At 39.9% G+C, this 17,372-nt stretch overlaps 1 protein-coding gene across 1 annotated transcript; it reads left to right on the forward strand.

The window, feature by feature from the left end:
* Nucleotides 1-4,206: 4,206 nt before the first annotated feature.
* Nucleotides 4,207-16,681, forward strand: CHRNB4 (cholinergic receptor nicotinic beta 4 subunit). Its single transcript, XM_058811246.1, has 6 exons — nucleotides 4,207-4,261; nucleotides 8,840-8,985; nucleotides 10,734-10,778; nucleotides 10,904-11,013; nucleotides 13,472-14,444; nucleotides 16,475-16,681. The coding sequence occupies exons 1-6, from the start codon at nucleotides 4,207-4,209 to the stop codon at nucleotides 16,613-16,615; spliced, it is 1,470 nt and encodes a 489-aa protein (XP_058667229.1). The 3' UTR covers nucleotides 16,616-16,681.
* The last annotated feature ends 691 nt before the right edge of the window (nucleotides 16,682-17,372 follow it).

The following is a 17,372-nucleotide window of genomic DNA, read 5'->3' on the forward strand; positions in this document are numbered from 1 at the left end:
AGGCTTAATATTATTGCCTAAGTACTCTACCAACCCAACACACCTGTAGCTCACACAGTACATGGTAACAACTTCCAAAATTAACCAGGAAAGGAAAGCACTGCTTTTCAGGAGTGACTTGTCTGCCATCAGGCATATTCCAGAGCAGAAAGGTGGCTTTTCATTTATCCATAATAATTTGTATTTTAACCATGAAAGCTGGAATTGCATCTATTGCTACTGAGTTGTTCCTGTTAGTAACATCATCCTGTGCTATAAATGGCAATTCTCTGGAATATTTTGGGGTTTGGAGCAGATTCTGATGGGATAACATATAGTATCATAATTTGAAATCCTAAAGGAGTGTTATTTACCTGATCATTTGGTATCATCCACAGCTGTTTTGCACTGCCCTTTGCAAAATCCTGATGGAGTTTTGTATTGCCTGAAGGCAGCTTATTACAAATATCTGTACAAAATGGTTAGACCTCATCTGGGAAGGCAAATGCATCAACAGAAATGCTGTGGGAAACAGACTTTGTGACACAATTACCCACATAGACAGAGTCCATCACTGTAGAGTAAGCCTCTGGATGAAAACTAGTTCTCCAGTATAAAGCATCTACTAATCCAAAAAAAGCTTCCTAAATTCCAAAGCTTTAGATTACAGAAGACTAAATGTTTCACATACCCGTGCCCTTCCCACTAATTTCTACTAACAGTTGTGAGGACCTAGCTAAGCTCATCCAGCTGACAGTTACTGGAACTACAGTGCCACGGTTTTGTTTTGCCTTGCAGATTTTAAATCAGGCTACACTACAGCACTGTGAAACAAAGCTGCAGCAGTACAATTTAACCCAAAAACATCAGCACCAGAATGACTGAGGCATCCCACTTTTCTAATGGGACTGTAAGTGCACTTGTAATGAAAAAAATTCCAGAAATGCAAAATGTTAGCTCCAGTACAGCTGTTCTAATGAGCTCATCTAGGTAGTAGTGAGTAGGGAAAACCAGGATTTTACCTGCAGAACCCTCTGCAGGTAAGGGTATTTGCAGAAGTTACCTGTAAAAAGTTCCATGTTTCAACCAAACAGAGAGCAACGTAACCCTTGCTGCTGATGACATGAGCCAGGACTTTGGCAGATATCATTTACCTTCACACCTAAAAGGGGCTAGGGGGGGAAATTGCCATTAGTTGACATTTTCTGTAGTAATTTTCAAGCAGAAAGTGACAGCTGTTCTGTTAGTGCAACATTAAGTCAGTTCTATGTTTTCTGAAGCTTCATCTCAGCATCATAACTAGTTGAAAATACCTGTGCCCTTCCACCCAGCAGCATTTATTTTTGCAGCAAACTCCCTGTACCTGTACTTGTGTCATTAAGGAAGCTGGCTCTACCCTAGGTTGCTTCCACTTTGAAAGCTCCAGCATTTCTGACAGGTTCTTTCCTAATGCAAACAGCAGCTGGAAATCACCACGATAAATCCCCATGAGGGGACTGCCAGTTTCCCGGGACACTTGAACATCTTGCATTCCTGATGCATCTGAGAGCTCTAATACCCACGGCATGCAAAGCATCACCAGCAGCCCCCGGCCAATTCGGGGGTGGCTCCCCGCCCGCCATTCCCACGCTTTCACAGTGCATTAACATGCAAATCCACAATAGCACGTATGCTAATGCCTGCTAAAAAGGCATTTCATTTCGGGACCTCAGCTTAATGAACAACTGGAATCCTGCAGCATCACTGTGGGGAAAACAATAGCAGAGCACGAGTGGTGAAGGAAGGCCTTGAGTGCTCTGTCAGAATGAATGACTGAAAGGGGATGGCAAAGGGAGGTGTGTGAAAACCAGCTGTGGTAATTCCTGCCTTCCACCTCAGCTTCGGCAGGATAACCCGAGCAATCAGTGCATGGTCTGTGACCCTTTGGCTCTTTGGAGAAGCAATCCTGTTTGGCTGTACCCTGAACTGCTACTCAGCTCTCAAGCACCAAGCAGTGTAAGATGGTACAAGCATGGTGACTTCAGGGGCCACACATCTGTTCCTTCTACAGCCACTGCAAAGCACAGAGGCTGTGCTGGCAGATGGAAGATTTGCCTTTGGGGAGAAACAGGTCAGGTATCAGAATGTAACAACACAGAAACAGATGCAGACTTTCTTCCCCATCACACTGGTGCTTTGCTCAAACACACCCTTATTAAGTGAAGGTTCAGCTCTGTGAAAGCAATTCCCTGTACCTTAGGAGAGACAATCTTGCCCAGCAGGCTCAGGAGTGCAGCCATGTCTCTGATACACAAGCCTCTGACAAGATACCTGACAAGCACACTGTCGGGAGAAGCAAAGTGGAAGGCTCAGCATAAAGACTTTGCTTGGGACACACCTCCTAGGTTTTTTGACTGTTGCAAGAGAAGAATTTTCTATAGCCTCTTTTTACATGCTGTTGATTAAACACGAGAAAAATAGAGAAATGGTGTCAAATTTTCATGCAGTTAGTCCATTTACAGGTACTTATTAGGACTGCACTTTTTTTTTAAAGTCAAGTAGATTTCCTCACCGTGACTGTTCTGTTTGTCTTACTGAAACCATTCACAATCCCTCTTAGGTCTCACACTATTTAGAATCATAGAATAATTTCAGTTGGAAGGGATCTTTAAAGGTCATCAAGTCCAACTCCACCCTGCAATGAGCAGGGACATCTTCAGCTAGACCAAATTGCTCAGAGCCTCGTCCAGTCTGACTTGATTTCCTTGGATGGGGGCTCTACCATCTACCAGTTCTGTGGGCAGCCAGTTCCAGTGTTTCAACATCCTCATTGTAAAAAATTCCTTATATCTAGACTGAATCCACTTCTTTTAGTTTAAAAACATCATCCCTTGTCCTATTGAAACATCTGTCCTCATCTTTCTTATAAGCCCCTTTAAGTATCAAAGGCCACATTAAGGTCTCCCAGAGCCTTCTCTTCTCCAGGCTAAACAGTCCCAGTTTAAACCAATTCTAGCTAATGGATGGTCAATAAGAGAGAAAAGGGAGCGATGAAAGCAGAAAAAAAGACTGAAAATAAAGGCTGGAACTTGCACCTGGTATCAGGTGACCCCTGATACGAGGCTCAACTTACTAACTAAGATCTGCAGCAAACCCAGCACATTAATGTTGGGATGTTTAACAATAAGGCAACAATGTGCTGAGAAATCTTTTGAGTGCACAGAAGTCATCAATCATCAATTCCACTATATAATCCACAGAACTTTTTATCATCTGAGATATTTGCACAGCATAAATACAACAAATGCACCTCTAAACAAAATTGATTACATGTACATATAGAAAAGTTTAGAAGTTACAGGGGATCAAAGTTGGTTTGGTTTTTTTTCTATCCCATGGGGTTTCAGCCTGTCCTACAGTGCTTGCAAAGGGCACATAAGATCTTCTTGCCCCCTCCTTCTACCCAAATCTTCCCATTGCAAGTCCCAAAATACATGACACTCTATAGTCCTAAACCCTTTAGCTCTAAAAGATTAATTCCACAGAATTTCTCTAATGCTCCTCTGGAGTGTCTTTATCCCTACTGCTACTTCACCACAGATTGCTTTAGCTTTCTTTTAAAAATCATATCGCATGCAAATGACAACAAGTTTTCTGTTCCTCTCCCGGTGCTCCCAAAAACTTTTTGGAGCTCTAGTTTAAAGAGATCACATGTGTGGGCCTTGGAGTCAAAAAGGGCTGGCAGTAGGTACTAAACTTTCTCTCTTGACACAGAAAATAACCCTCTGCTGGGGCTATAATTCATTGACACTAAGAGGTTTTATGGCACGAAGTTTAACCAGTTCTTCCCACACAGCTATTCTCACCCACTGCACTCATTAATCAGAAAGCCTTTTAAATGTTACCTAGTAGCAAGAATTAAGCAGTTGTGTTTTGCACATCACGTCCCTCAGCTTGCTCTTTCATTTCCCCTTTTTCAACATTATCACATTATGTTCACTCTTCTTATTTGCTTTTCCTCTTCACAAAGCTCTTTAAACAGCTGCAAAGGGGGAGGGACCACTATGCTCACGAAAATTGCACTTTGCAGAATGCTTCTGTCAGGTCCTACTGTCTGTCTCTTTCCAGGCATTTCATACCTCCAAGATTCAGGTTTGCTTCTACATCTCTTGCCTGTGCATCTCTGCCAACAGAGCCTATTGCCAGCTGTCTAAGCTGAAGAACAGTAATCCAGTTCTTCTTACTGCCATGAGGAAAATGTACAGCCTCGTTCTCTTTGTGGTGGGCTCCTTTTGTCTGAACGGTAAGTGACCTTTTCTTTCTCCTACAGTTTCAGAACAGTCAGAGCTTTTGGGGGTAACAGGCAGGGCAGTGGCATGAGCTCACAGACAATTCATAACCATCACCTCAGGAGGTTGCTGACTTTAAGAGGATGTATAAAATTGATTATTTTAGTGCTGTTTTGGGCTTGTTTGGTATCAGCACATGCACTATGACAAATATGGACAGAAAGGTTGGATATAAAATGACATAACTGTAGGACATGACAATGATAATGACTAAATAATATCCCTTTAGATGCTCCCAGGATCATCTGTGATAGGAAAAGCAGCATATTGTACTGAAGGTGAAAAAATGAACCATGACATGATCCGTAAATATGACAGATCTCATCCTTCTACCATTATTTTCTCAAGTTCATATATTTTGCCAAGATCATACTTCCTAATTTTTAAAATTAGAATGGAAACAGTTTAAGTTGTCATATGTAAATATATGCTACAAAAAATATAATAGTTATGCCTTTTAAACAAGAATATTTCCCTCAGTCTGTCAGGATTTCTTTGATATGTTTTAGCCAACACAACAGCCTGACAGCAGCATGAAATAGTGCATTTAGCATGGGAGCTTCTTCCCATGGAGAGGCTCCTCTGAAGTGCTCTGAGAGAAACTGGCTGAAACTAAACCAAGATCCTCAGATCACACCCTTCCAATTTTTGTCTATTCATTCCACACTTGTTTTGTTTCTTCTGTCTCTGAAAGGCAACTTCAGAAAACCTCTGCTTTGTGACAAAAGAAGAGTGAGGACCCACTTTAGATTTTTAAATTATACATTTCTAAACCCCTAAGTATTTCCTTTTTTATTTGCATTAATTGCAGTGTAAAAATTAAAAACCTTTAAAATACAGTAAATTCACTGCTACTTCCATTGGAACAAAAATATTTCAAATCAGCATGTGTTCTTCTAAGAGATTATGAAAATCTTTTTGCTTGACAGTATGTTGAGAAGTAACAACATCATGAAGTTATTTCAGAGAAGATAATGGGACTGCTTCATTGCTGCTTCTTACTTGTTCTTTACTAATTACAGATGGGAACTTGGTATGTCACTTATGTGTGAGAGAGTAAAGGATTAAAATGGTAACACATGCTACAGTGTTATTTCTAAACAAATATTATTTCAACATTTATTATGAGAACTGACTTCAGAGAAACACTAGAAATACGTCTTATGTTACATTTTGAAATGTAGACAGTAACAACAGTGAACTTGCCTATATCTCTCAGCATTGCTCCTTATTCTTTTCTCTGGAAATCACTCCAATGAATGTGTTATTATGCTAGAATCAAACAGGATGTCTAGTTATTTCATTTTATGTATTAAAATCAGACTATGTAAAAAGGAAAGTCTCCACAAGTTTAGTTTCTTTTGCTGTGAAATTGGAAGCATCTTGGTGCAATTTTTTTTAATGCTCATAGTCCCACAGAGCAAACAAACTTACTGAGGAATGTGTACTGCAAGGTATGTGGTGATTGCTCTCCCTGAAACAGAGCAGATGTGTAGTGGCTTCAGTGAAGCTAAAATCATTTCCACAGCTCAGGATTCACCCCAATGGGCTTTATTTATTAGTGCTTTCAGTACACAAAGATGCTCCACTCCCAAATTAGGACTGCTTGATCATTGTTGTTAAAATAATTTCTCTAAAAGCATCAGTCTACCATCTGCACCATCTCTGGTGATTACTGCTATTTGGAAAAAAAAGAAATAAAACCAGTTTGTGGGGAAAACTGCACTTCCATTTCTTCCAACCCTGAGAGGAAAAAGAGACGTTTCAAAGGCCTGGCTACTGACACACAATGCACATAAAGATGAAACTGGATGCCTGGTAATTTTGTTCTCATTAATTGCCATCTGGTTTATATGTAGATTGTTAATGGAAAGTAGACTGTAAAAATTAGACAAGAAACACTCATTTTTCGCCAGTATTTACAGAGATTGGTTTTAACACGTTTCAAGGCAGTGCAGGGCTGACATCTAGTGGTGTATGATACAGGTGACAGCAGCCCCTTTATTTCTGATTACTAAGTTACAAAGGCTGGAATTTTATAGAGGATCATCCCTAGAGAAGGAATGCCTTCACTAAGAGCAGATAATAATTTCTCAAAGGGATTCATTGTTGAATAAATATTTTTTATAACTAAAGTCATGGTTTGTCATTAACCCACACAAAGTTTATTAACAGTGAGTACTTGGAAATCTAAGCTGTTCTCATCAGACATGCAGACCCCACACCATGTTTGGATTTGTAGACCAGATGACTGTGATTGCTAAAAGCACGTTTCAGAGTAAAAACTAATTACAAATCCAGAATTAGCTTTCTGCAAATATTCTACAGTTCCTACTCCTTACTCCCCATTTAGCAAACACTGTCTGTGCTGGAATATCCAGACAAAGGCAGCAATGCAGTGAAAACACAGTTAGCAATTCAAACAAGAACTCACATCTTTGCTGACAGTATTCAGTGACCACTGAATGAAACAAACCAACTGACAATTTATATTTGAATTATAGCCTTATGTTTGCATCACTTACATATGCAACAGTGGGAATGTCTAATAAAAAAAAATCTACTATAAATAAATCCAACATAAAACTCCACCAAAGAACGCAATAAAAAAACTTTTACAGGGATTCTCTCTTGAACTACCATAGGATTTCTAACCTATCCTTATAACCACAAGATTCATTCCTAGAACATGGCCCTCTTTTCTTCACAGTATCAAATTTAGCTTTTTCTTGATTGCTACACACAAGGAAACCACCCCAGAATCTGAAGCTTAGCAAGATTCAGCATAGCTCTAGCCTGATAAGCTTTTGATTAGGCACCTTGCACTGAGAACAAATGTCATATTAAAATATCACGTGGTATAGGGCTTTTATAATGACTTGCAGGGAGGTACAAAGCAAGTATAAATCAAAAAACAAACTGACCTAGCAAACACAGATACATTCATCCAAATTTGTTTTCCCAAATGCCTTGGAAAGTACTTGAAAAACCTATTCTGAAGAACCATGTTAGAGTTAAGTATAGATGAAGAATTTGGGCTACCAGGCCACAGTCCATGCTGGTCTTACAAGAATTAAATCAAGCCTGGTGTTAACCTCAACCTTTCCACAAAGCTTGAGTCAAAGTTGTGCTTAGACGTGAAATCTCTGATAATCTTTCCTTTTGCCTCACTCCACTCTCTCACTGGATCAGAAACAAGAAGGTCTTAGGGTATTTAGGTTCTGAACCCAGGTTGGATTCAGAAGAATTTGAAGTTTAAAGAGAGACTTGTTCAGCCTCTCAACTTGCAGCCCAGTTCTCAAGGAAATGTGGCACCTTCTAGACATGCACACAACTTTGGCTGCTTATTTGATCCCGATTTTTTGGTGTCTGCCCTTCCCCAGATTTCATGGATATGCTACAACACAAAAAAAACCCAAAACAAATTAATGTACCACAAATTTAAAATACTTGCATAGCCAGTGTTTTTTACTGTGTGAAATTGCTTTGGGAAATAATGAAGCATGTATGCTGTAAGGACACTGCCCTGATTTCTACAATGTCTAGAGGTGAATTAGGTGAGCTGAATTAGGTGACCTTTTCTATGGAAGAGGTATTCTATCCATTGTATTGGAACCTGTGTGCACTAACACAGTAATTTCATCAGCATCACAACCCAGACCTGCCCAACACAGAGCACAGGGTGTCTGTCTCAGCTCTGTCAGCAGGATGTCACCAGGACCTTGCTCATCAGCATGGTCAGGAGGTCAACAGCGGTTTGAAAGTCCACTGGGGTGACTTTAAAAAGCACACAAAGAACATGAGAACAGAATAAATGACCCTGGGGTTGTGCCAGAAGCTGCTCTGCTCCACAGGGAATGTTCAAGCTTGTTTGATAGTAAACTGTAGATACTGTATTTTGTAGTCACTGGACTCCAGCTTTGGCAAGGATTTACAGTATTTGTGCTGGTCCACAAATCAGGTTTTACTTCCACACAAAGTAAGTCTAATATACTGCCTAGGGTTTTCAGATTTTGAAACAGAAACATCACTAGCTACTAGAGAGTCCCCAGACATTAAAAAGTTCTTTATGACTCCTAAAGCTTATCCCCTGGTTTTCTCTACATAAAGCAGAGTCTTTAAATTTGTATGTGCACCTGCAACTCAGTCTCCTACAGCACTAAAGAGAGAAGTCACAGCTGGATCCCCCCTTTGGATCATAGAATAATTCTTCCCCTGCTATCCAGAGGGTAGTTTGCTGCCAGTTTCTATTTCTGAGTGTAATCCCAAAAGGATCTACCAATTTGAGCTCCACATTTTATTACAAAAAACCCTGAAAGGGATCTGCTTTGATCTGTGCTCTGTGAAAGACAGTCAACTTCAGCAGAACAGATATCAGTGCAAGCACTGTATCCTCCTGTTCACACAAGTCTTTAGAAAATCAAAAGCTGTCATTATTTCCCAAAGATGATCTGATGCACAGATATTCTGTGAGCCCTTCCTCATGTCACTTTAGTGTCCCTTCCATAATCCTGTTTTGTGATGCTTTACAGGAAGCATGGCAGCAGATGCTGAAGAAAAACTAATGAACCACCTGCTGAGTCCTGACAGGTACAATAAGTTAATTCGACCAGCTGTCAACTCCTCCCAGTTGGTATCCATAGAACTGCAGGTTTCCCTGGCACAGCTCATCAGTGTGGTAAGTTCAAATTAGGCTATGCCTTTACATTCAATACTACCTGCACAGCTCTCTAATTAATAGTTATACTGGCATTGCTACATCTCTGCTCTTTTCTCATTTGTGTAACACTATTAATAGGCAGAGCCCATACACACAATTTCCTGGTTTTAGACCTCACAATGGAGCTACAATGGGGAAATCAGTCTGTGCCTAAGCTTTGAAGTCCCAGACCTTCATCCAATAGAATTCCATCTAGCTAAATTCAAAATCATTACACTGATTTCAGTACAGCTACTCTAAGTTACCCCAGGTCAGGACCTATCCTGGACAGTGCTCACCATCCACCATCATGGAATGCTAATCCATCTTCTACTGAAGTGCTTCAATGGCCTGAAAACAAGCTACAAAGCCACATCCAAATCACATGACATATCAGGCATATTAATAAAGAACACTGGAGTGTTGTAAAGAAAAACACACATTAGTTCTGGCTGGAACAGCTTCACATGGTTAAAGTAATCCTCATGAAAGCAACTCCTCATATTCAATAACAATTACTTCAGTGGGTCTAAAAGACATTTTCACCCACAAGGTTAGTATGTGTTTGACAGTTATTACAAGGTATAAACACATCTTTACTAAGAGAAGTTAGCATTAACTGCAGTGGGAATGAGAGCCAGTATATAAGTGGGAATAATTTCCTGAACTGGGCTTTCAACTCTGCTGCTCTCCCTGAGAGAGACAGAGAAGATACAGATGACTGCCTCCTGTCAGAATTTGTGTAAGGGCTTGTGACTGGGCTGCTGCAAACTTTTAGAGACATAAAGAATGCATATTCTGAAATTCAAAAGGAAATGAGAAAGACTCTGTTGGAAGGTAAGGGAAACTGTACAAATAGCTGAAGTTTCATACACCCATGCAGACTGGATATAATATATATAGATAGTCATAGATGTAAATACATATACACTCAGGATTCAATGCCATGTATACCAGATGAATCTAGTTAAGTGCTCTCTCTCCTGAGGAGCTCCATCTGGACACAGACAGGACACCTTACATCCTGCACTACCACCATGAGCACAGTGTCCCCTCAGACTGCAGATTCTGGGCATAAAAAGGGAGGTGTCTTGTTCCAGAGGCCCTGGTGATCAACAGCCTAAGCAAGGTGGATGAATGGGCAAAGACCAAGACCAGCACAGCTCAGTCCCTATCCCTCTATAGCCTCACTCTTTGAGCAGAATAAAATTAGGCATCTTGTTGGCTCCAACAACCTCCAGCATTTTCAGGATCAGAGAATTAACTCATTTTCCTGCAGAAATCATCCTGACAGATCTTCTACAGAGAGGTTTCTCTTCTGGACTGCTGTCTAGAGACATGGTATACATGGCAAACCTTACACCAACCTCACACAACCTCATATAGGCCTCCCCGATGTTAAACTGTCCCTTCTGCTTCAAATCAAGGGTGGAGAAGAGGGGTGGGGTGGGATAGGAAACCAGCTTAGCAAGGTGGTGGTTATTGTTTCCAAATAACTGCACTCCTGCCATAACTGTTGTTGTTAAAAGGCATGTGGAATTCTGCATTTATGGGGTTACTACTTATCATCAGTATGTGTACAAGACTGGCCATCGTTCCTCAGAGAAATGTCTGTCTTGAAATACACTAGACAAAATCATGCTTAAAAACCCACTGAATAAATCTTATTACTGCAATGAAGTGAAACATTTTAGAGGCCAGTTTTTGTCTCTGTTTTTTCCCTGCAGAATGAACGGGAGCAGATCATGACTACGAACGTCTGGCTGAACCAGGTAACAAACCCACAGAGAAATGGCTCTTGCAAAGCACAAATACAACTGCTCTCACTCCACCACATGATTGTTTTGTTAGTGCTGCTCTGGACACTCCCATCACTACTGTCCAATTCTTCTCTTAGGAGTGGATTGATTATCGGCTGGCTTGGAAGCCCTCTGACTATGAAGGAATAAATAAGCTGAGAATACCTGCAAAGCACATCTGGCTGCCAGACATTGTGCTTTACAATAAGTAAGTAAAACTGGTGTGGTTTACACAGACAATGAACAAAATTTTAACCAAGGAACAAACATCAGAAATGATGAAGCAGGTCTGGTAAAATTTTAAAACTGAATTTTAGATAGTAGCAAGTGTATCTGACTGGGCTACTGGGCTCAAAGATAATTTTCAACATCAGCGCTCTGGTTAAAGAAATTCCAGCAGAGCTGGAAGATGTCTGCAACATGAGCAGTTACAGCACAGGATCCATGCCAAGGCTCGCAACTGAGACAGATTTCTATGAAAATAGACTGTATGGAAAGAATAAATTGTAGGTATAAGTGCAGTTGCAAGAAGACATCTGGAATCCTATCAGACATCTTAGGGGCTGAGATACAGTTTTGTTTTCTTCTTTCCCCACTCCTTCTTCTACCACAGACCCCAGGACACACATCTGTTACAAAGTTCATACATACCATAACTCCAGGAGTTCATATTCATGTAGAAAACCCAAATTATATTCCATTTTCGTAAAGCATTGAAAAAATCCATTATATGAATGCATAATAAATCTGTCAACATTTGACCCTGTTGCTTTATAGTACTGAGAAAAATATCATACTTCAGTTCCTCTTTCAAACAAAGGAACTGACAATTTTGTTTTGCTTTGGTTTAAGTTCTAGCAAAACCTTGAAGTGGATAATAAACTTTTTTTTTTTAAATAATCAAAATTTATACTTTTATAATACTTTGAAAACCAACGAATTCATGAGCACACGATGATTTATGAACATATACAGATGGGAAACTCAGGAAGTTTATATATAACTGAGTTAAGTCCTTGGAATCCTACTACTGGAAACCAGATTTGATGAACACTTAAATCTAATGTATGAGTCACAAAATAATTCAGCCAGTGGATTAGGATGTACTCTGCCTGCTCAAAGCTTGTTCTGGTAAATTGTGCCTCTGCCCTCTGCTTCTTTTTCCTACTGGCCAACTGATACCGTTTAATAGCTTGTAAAAATAGAAAGGAATAGTTTCAAAAGGTTTCTTAAATGCACAGGAACAAGCCTCATTGTATTGGATTTCTACATTAGTACAAAGCTTCAATTAAATTTTAGCTGAAGGACAGCCCCATGTAACTTCCTGCTGCTGGAGCACAGTTTCACAGGCATCAGACAGTTTGAGGTGCTCAGGAAAACACAAAGCTCCCCATGCCCACAGCTCTGTCTGGGGCCTGTGCAGAGGGCTCTGGGGGTGCAGCCCAGCCTCTTCCCACCACTGAGACAGGACAGTCAGCACCACAACTCACATACTCCCAGCCCAGGACTCTGCCCAGCCTATGGCATGGCATGATGGCAAAGGTAACTCAGGGAGTACAGATATGTCAGAACTAAGACACAATTCATTTCTCAAAAAACAGCTATCTCATTGGCAATGAACTAATGACCCCTATTAGTGGCTGTAGCCACTCACTTCCACATCTGGTTGTTTCACTGTCTGCATGAATTAGCTGCAAAGGTCTCAGCTCAGTGCCAGGCTCTCACTGCCTCACCCAGGTGAGCCCTTTCCAGAGTCAAACCTAACTGACTCAGACACATGTGCCAAGCCTTAGATATTTGTAGCATTTCCCTCCTTAGGAAAAAAAAAAAATCACCCTTAGCACTGAAATAACGATTTTCCATGATGCCTTGTCAACAAACACTACCCCAGGATACTTAATGGCTTAAACAGCTCTACCTTGTTGGCCCACACTGTTGGGCAGAAGATACTTCTGATTGATAATGATCTTCTCCCTAAGTTAAAGGGCCCATCAGTACATAGAAGACTCCCCTGGTGGAAATTCAGCAGTTGGAAGAGATACAAAGCCAAGATTATTTGTGGGCACTAATAACGCTGTGGCTTGTCTGTTCTGGTTTTGTAATAAGTAAACATTAACTGGAGTGATGTAATAAATAAGCCATATAATTACATTTCCTCTGCCTACACTCTCCCTGCATTTCTAACTAATGCAGCTCATCCTTATTTCCTTGTCCAAGTCATTTAGGAATGTTGTTCTGTGTTCTTAGCAGCAGCAACACTCCAAATCGAAGGTACCTCTGTTTTCACATAGGATGATCTCATTTTTGCTTAGCCTTCAGACATGTAGGAAGCTTTAATTATTTGAGCAAACATTTACAAAACACATTGATTTCTTTGGATGAAACAGAGGTGTATATTTGGTATTGAATAATAATTTTATAAGTTTTTTTCTGTAAGTAATGGATCAAAAATCAACTATCTGATTGGGAGAAATGCATACATTAATCTCCCTATCAAGTTATAGCTCCTTACAGCATAGATTTCAGAATAATAGTATTACTAAACTTTGATTCTCAGAACAACTGGGGCCCACAAGATCAAGAATGTCAGACCTTTTCTGGTTTGAACTGTTTTTCCTCCTAATATTTTACCACTTTCTCCCCTTTCTCTTTTCTCCCCTCCTTAGTGCAGACGGCACGTACGAGGTCTCTCTGTACACAAATGCCATTGTACTGAACAATGGAAGCATTCGCTGGCTGCCACCAGCCATTTACAAGAGTGCCTGCAAGATTGAGGTGAAGCATTTCCCATTTGACCAACAGAACTGCACCCTCAAGTTCCGCTCCTGGACCTACGACCACACAGAAATTGATATGGTGCTTAAGACTTCCACGGCGAGCATGGACGACTTCACACCAAGCGGAGAGTGGGACATTGTAGCACTGCCAGGAAGAAGGACTGTAAACCCTCTGGACCCCAATTATGTCGATGTGACATATGACTTCATTATTAAAAGGAAACCACTTTTTTATACCATCAATCTTATCATTCCCTGTGTGCTAATTACATCCTTAGCCATCCTAGTATTCTACTTGCCTTCAGACTGTGGTGAAAAAATGACTTTATGCATATCTGTGTTGCTTGCCTTGACTGTGTTCTTGCTGCTGATCTCCAAAATTGTCCCTCCAACATCTCTAGATGTTCCGCTGATTGGCAAGTATCTCATGTTTACAATGGTGCTGGTGACCTTCTCAATAGTGACCAGTGTCTGTGTGCTCAATGTCCACCACAGATCTCCAAGTACTCACACTATGCCCCCTTGGGTAAAGCTGGTTTTCCTTGAAAGGCTCCCGGCCTACCTGTTCATGAAGCGCCCAGAAAATCATTCTCCACGGCAAAAGCCATGCAACTGCAAAAAGACAAAAGCAGAGAATCCTTGTATGGAGCCATCTGACTTCTACAAGAACTCTACCTATTTTTTGAATACAGCTTCTGCCAAAAGATATGATATGAAACTCTCTGAGACACCCGACAATGTCAGCAGTCATCGGGATTTTAGGTTAAGAACAGGTGCGAAATTTTCTCCTGAAGTGCGAGAAGCAATCGATGGAGTCAGTTTTATAGCAGAGCACATGAAAAGCGATGACAACGACCAGAGTGTAAGTAAAAATGAGAAATCCTTGTCCTTCCAAAGTTCATCTTCTGTCCTCCTCTGTAACATGCTATTCCTCAGAAAGCATATTTGAACCCTCTAGCTATTGTCAAGATTTTAGAGAGATTCTAGATATAGCTCATAAGAGGAAATAATTTATGCAATTAATGAAAAGCAATTTGATAACTGCAAATAGTCTCCTGATAAATAACATGGCTATTTCTACAAAAAGAGCTTGCTGATTGCCCAGTAAGTCATGAAACACTCTTAAAAAAGCTTTGTTGTCACATTCAAGTGGTGATTGGCAGAGGAAGAAAACAATATTCAGTTCCAGGTTAGAAATAGACCATTTTTCAACATTGTGAATCAGTAAGACTGTGATTCGATCCATGGCCAGGCCAAGCTAACCGAAAACAATGTTCAATGTTCCTGCAGCTCATGCATTCATTTACCTAATGAATGCACAGAAGGAGAATTTAGCAAAATTGGTAGAAGCCCTTTGCAAACACCCTCTCTAGACTAAGATACCTGCCTGTGTATGGCAAACACCATGGGTAGGATTAAAAGCCTCAACAGAGCTGATACTTCTTTCATTATTTATATATATACCAGACTCATTAGGTTAGGAGAAATTTATTTTTAAGCCGTGCTTTATTTAAGCTGTGCTGCTGCTCTATTCCCCTGCCCTACTCACAGGCCTGTAACTAGCACAATAGAGTGGATAGAAACACTGAATAACACTTGGAAAATTCAGGTGGGTCACAGGTTTTATTTAGACAAGCACCCACAGTTGGGAAAAATCATCCTCATACTTACCATTGTCCTCTCTCTAATCCAGACCACAGTGAGACTCCAGGTTCTCTATTCCTGTTGTGCTTCCCCTCCCTCAGCCAAACAGATTAAATAAAGTCTGGTTTCTGATCTTGCAGCAGTCCCTAGAGGAGCATGCTGCTGAGTAGTTCATGTTTTCTATTAACTGAAATTACTGTCAATATAAATAAAGAAGTTCAGCTATTAACATTAGACATGAGCTTGTAAACATTGAAACTGACTGAACAGAAGCCGACTCATAGTGCAGGAAAAGGTTTTCTAGTAGCTCAGAAATTCTTGCAAGGATGTATTGCACACTAAAGGATCTACAAAGCTTTCACTTGGTAGTAAGAACAATTTTCAAGAGCATTTTATATATTGAAAATCCACTTACTACTTTTCATATGGGGTCCTCTGATATTACATACAATTTTTCTAGATTCATAACTTTATTCTCTGCTTCCTTGCCTCATCACAATGGTGTGATAACAACTGTTCATATACATTTATATGGTCTGATTGCAGAAGCATTCAATTCCCATTAGCAGCAGTGGGAATTAAAAGTGTGCACTGAAGGAAAAATATGTAATGGTCTAATATCAGACATGATTCAACTGACAAGGAGGATAAAGTCACTGATGTGAAGACATTCCCTGTGTAACCAGAATCAATGAGAGAGGAAAAATTATTCCAAATGAAGATTGATATATTTCCCTCAGTTGGTCACTTCAGTCTGAGGCAGAATCTAAGGCCATGACATGCAGGGCAAAAAGGCATTTTAAAAAAAGCAACAGTATTAATATGCATTAAACCCCATGAATAAGATGACTGCTGATAAGAAAAGAACTCTGAAGCTAACCTTGTTTAACAGCAGTAAACACCATCTATTTTTGCCCACTCAGATTAATAGCATTTACAATCTAAAATTGAAGAAAAAAAATTCCTTAATTGGATTATAGTGTGGGTCCTTCAGGGCTGGCACCACACCAGGCAGACACACTCAGTATCTGATGCATCCAAGAAAGCTAAGAAATATTTACTGTATTTTTCTCCACTGCTCAGATGTGTTGTAGGAGAAAAATCCTTTAGCAAGCCTAAAGCCAGTTTATTCCCTGAACTTTGAGATAATTTCCTTTTATTTTGATAAACAAAAACTCAGCATTAGCGAGAGGAAGACCAAAAGAATATGACAAATTACTAATATCTTTAATTGGCTTTTTCTTCCAGGTCATTGAAGATTGGAAATATGTTGCCATGGTAGTGGACAGGCTGTTTCTCTGGATATTTGTCCTTGTTTGTGTCCTGGGGACTGTTGGATTATTTCTGCAACCACTTTTTCAAAACCACACTGCTGCCATAAACCCTTAGCTATTATTTTAAATGTCAATACTTACACAGACATTTGGTCTCATTCTGCTCTCAGTTCCCCTTTGTTAACTCCACAAAGGTGCCCAGTGAGTTGCACTTACATCCCTTAGAGTAGGGAAAAGGAACATAGAACTTGACTTACTGGGATAGGAAAAAACCAAAACAAATAAAAAACTTTTTTTTTTCAGTGAGTCCAGTACTTCTGGTGATATCTTGCCCTTTTTTCAATTATTTGAAGTCTGAACATTACAGTGAGAGATTTTTGCTGTACAAGATGTCATCCTGGCATTATCATCATCACATTATTATGTATTTTAAATACATTGCCTTAGGAAGGATATTTTCTTTCCTTAGAATACTGCAAGTTCCATATTACAAAGAAGGTACTGCTATGAAATTTCTTCAAATGCATCAAAGTTATTTCTGTCTGATTTATAAAGAGCTTGCAAGTGGGTTTGATACTTACAACTGAACTGAGAAACAGAAACACTTTTGAGGTAGCCCTGAAAGGTTTCTCTGGTTGCCATCTCTGGTACCTGATGGATTAACAAAGGCCGAATTAATGTATGATAAACAAACGTATATAACACTCTGTTTGGTGATGAAATAGAAATAAACCATAAAATTTTCCTTTATATAGATTTAGTCCTCAAATTGCCTGCAAGTTTAACAGCTCATGTATCTGGGGCACAAGCACACTTTAATGAGTCTAAGGCTACGAGCACAGGAAAGCAATGGGAGAAGACAATGGTGAAAG

The sequence above is a fragment of the Ammospiza caudacuta genome, chromosome 10 (genome assembly GCF_027887145.1).
Source record: "Ammospiza caudacuta isolate bAmmCau1 chromosome 10, bAmmCau1.pri, whole genome shotgun sequence".
Taxonomy (NCBI): domain Eukaryota; kingdom Metazoa; phylum Chordata; class Aves; order Passeriformes; family Passerellidae; genus Ammospiza; species Ammospiza caudacuta.

Coding starts and splice junctions, on each gene's coding strand:
- CHRNB4 (XM_058811246.1), top strand. CDS start 4,207: ATGAGGAAAATGTACAGCCTCGTTCTCTTTGTGGTGGGCTCCTTTTGT. Junction 8,986..10,733: donor TGGCACAGCTCATCAGTGTG/GTAAGTTCAAAT, acceptor TTTTCCCTGCAG/AATGAACGGGAGCAGATCAT. Junction 11,014..13,471: donor GACATTGTGCTTTACAATAA/GTAAGTAAAACT, acceptor TCCCCTCCTTAG/TGCAGACGGCACGTACGAGG.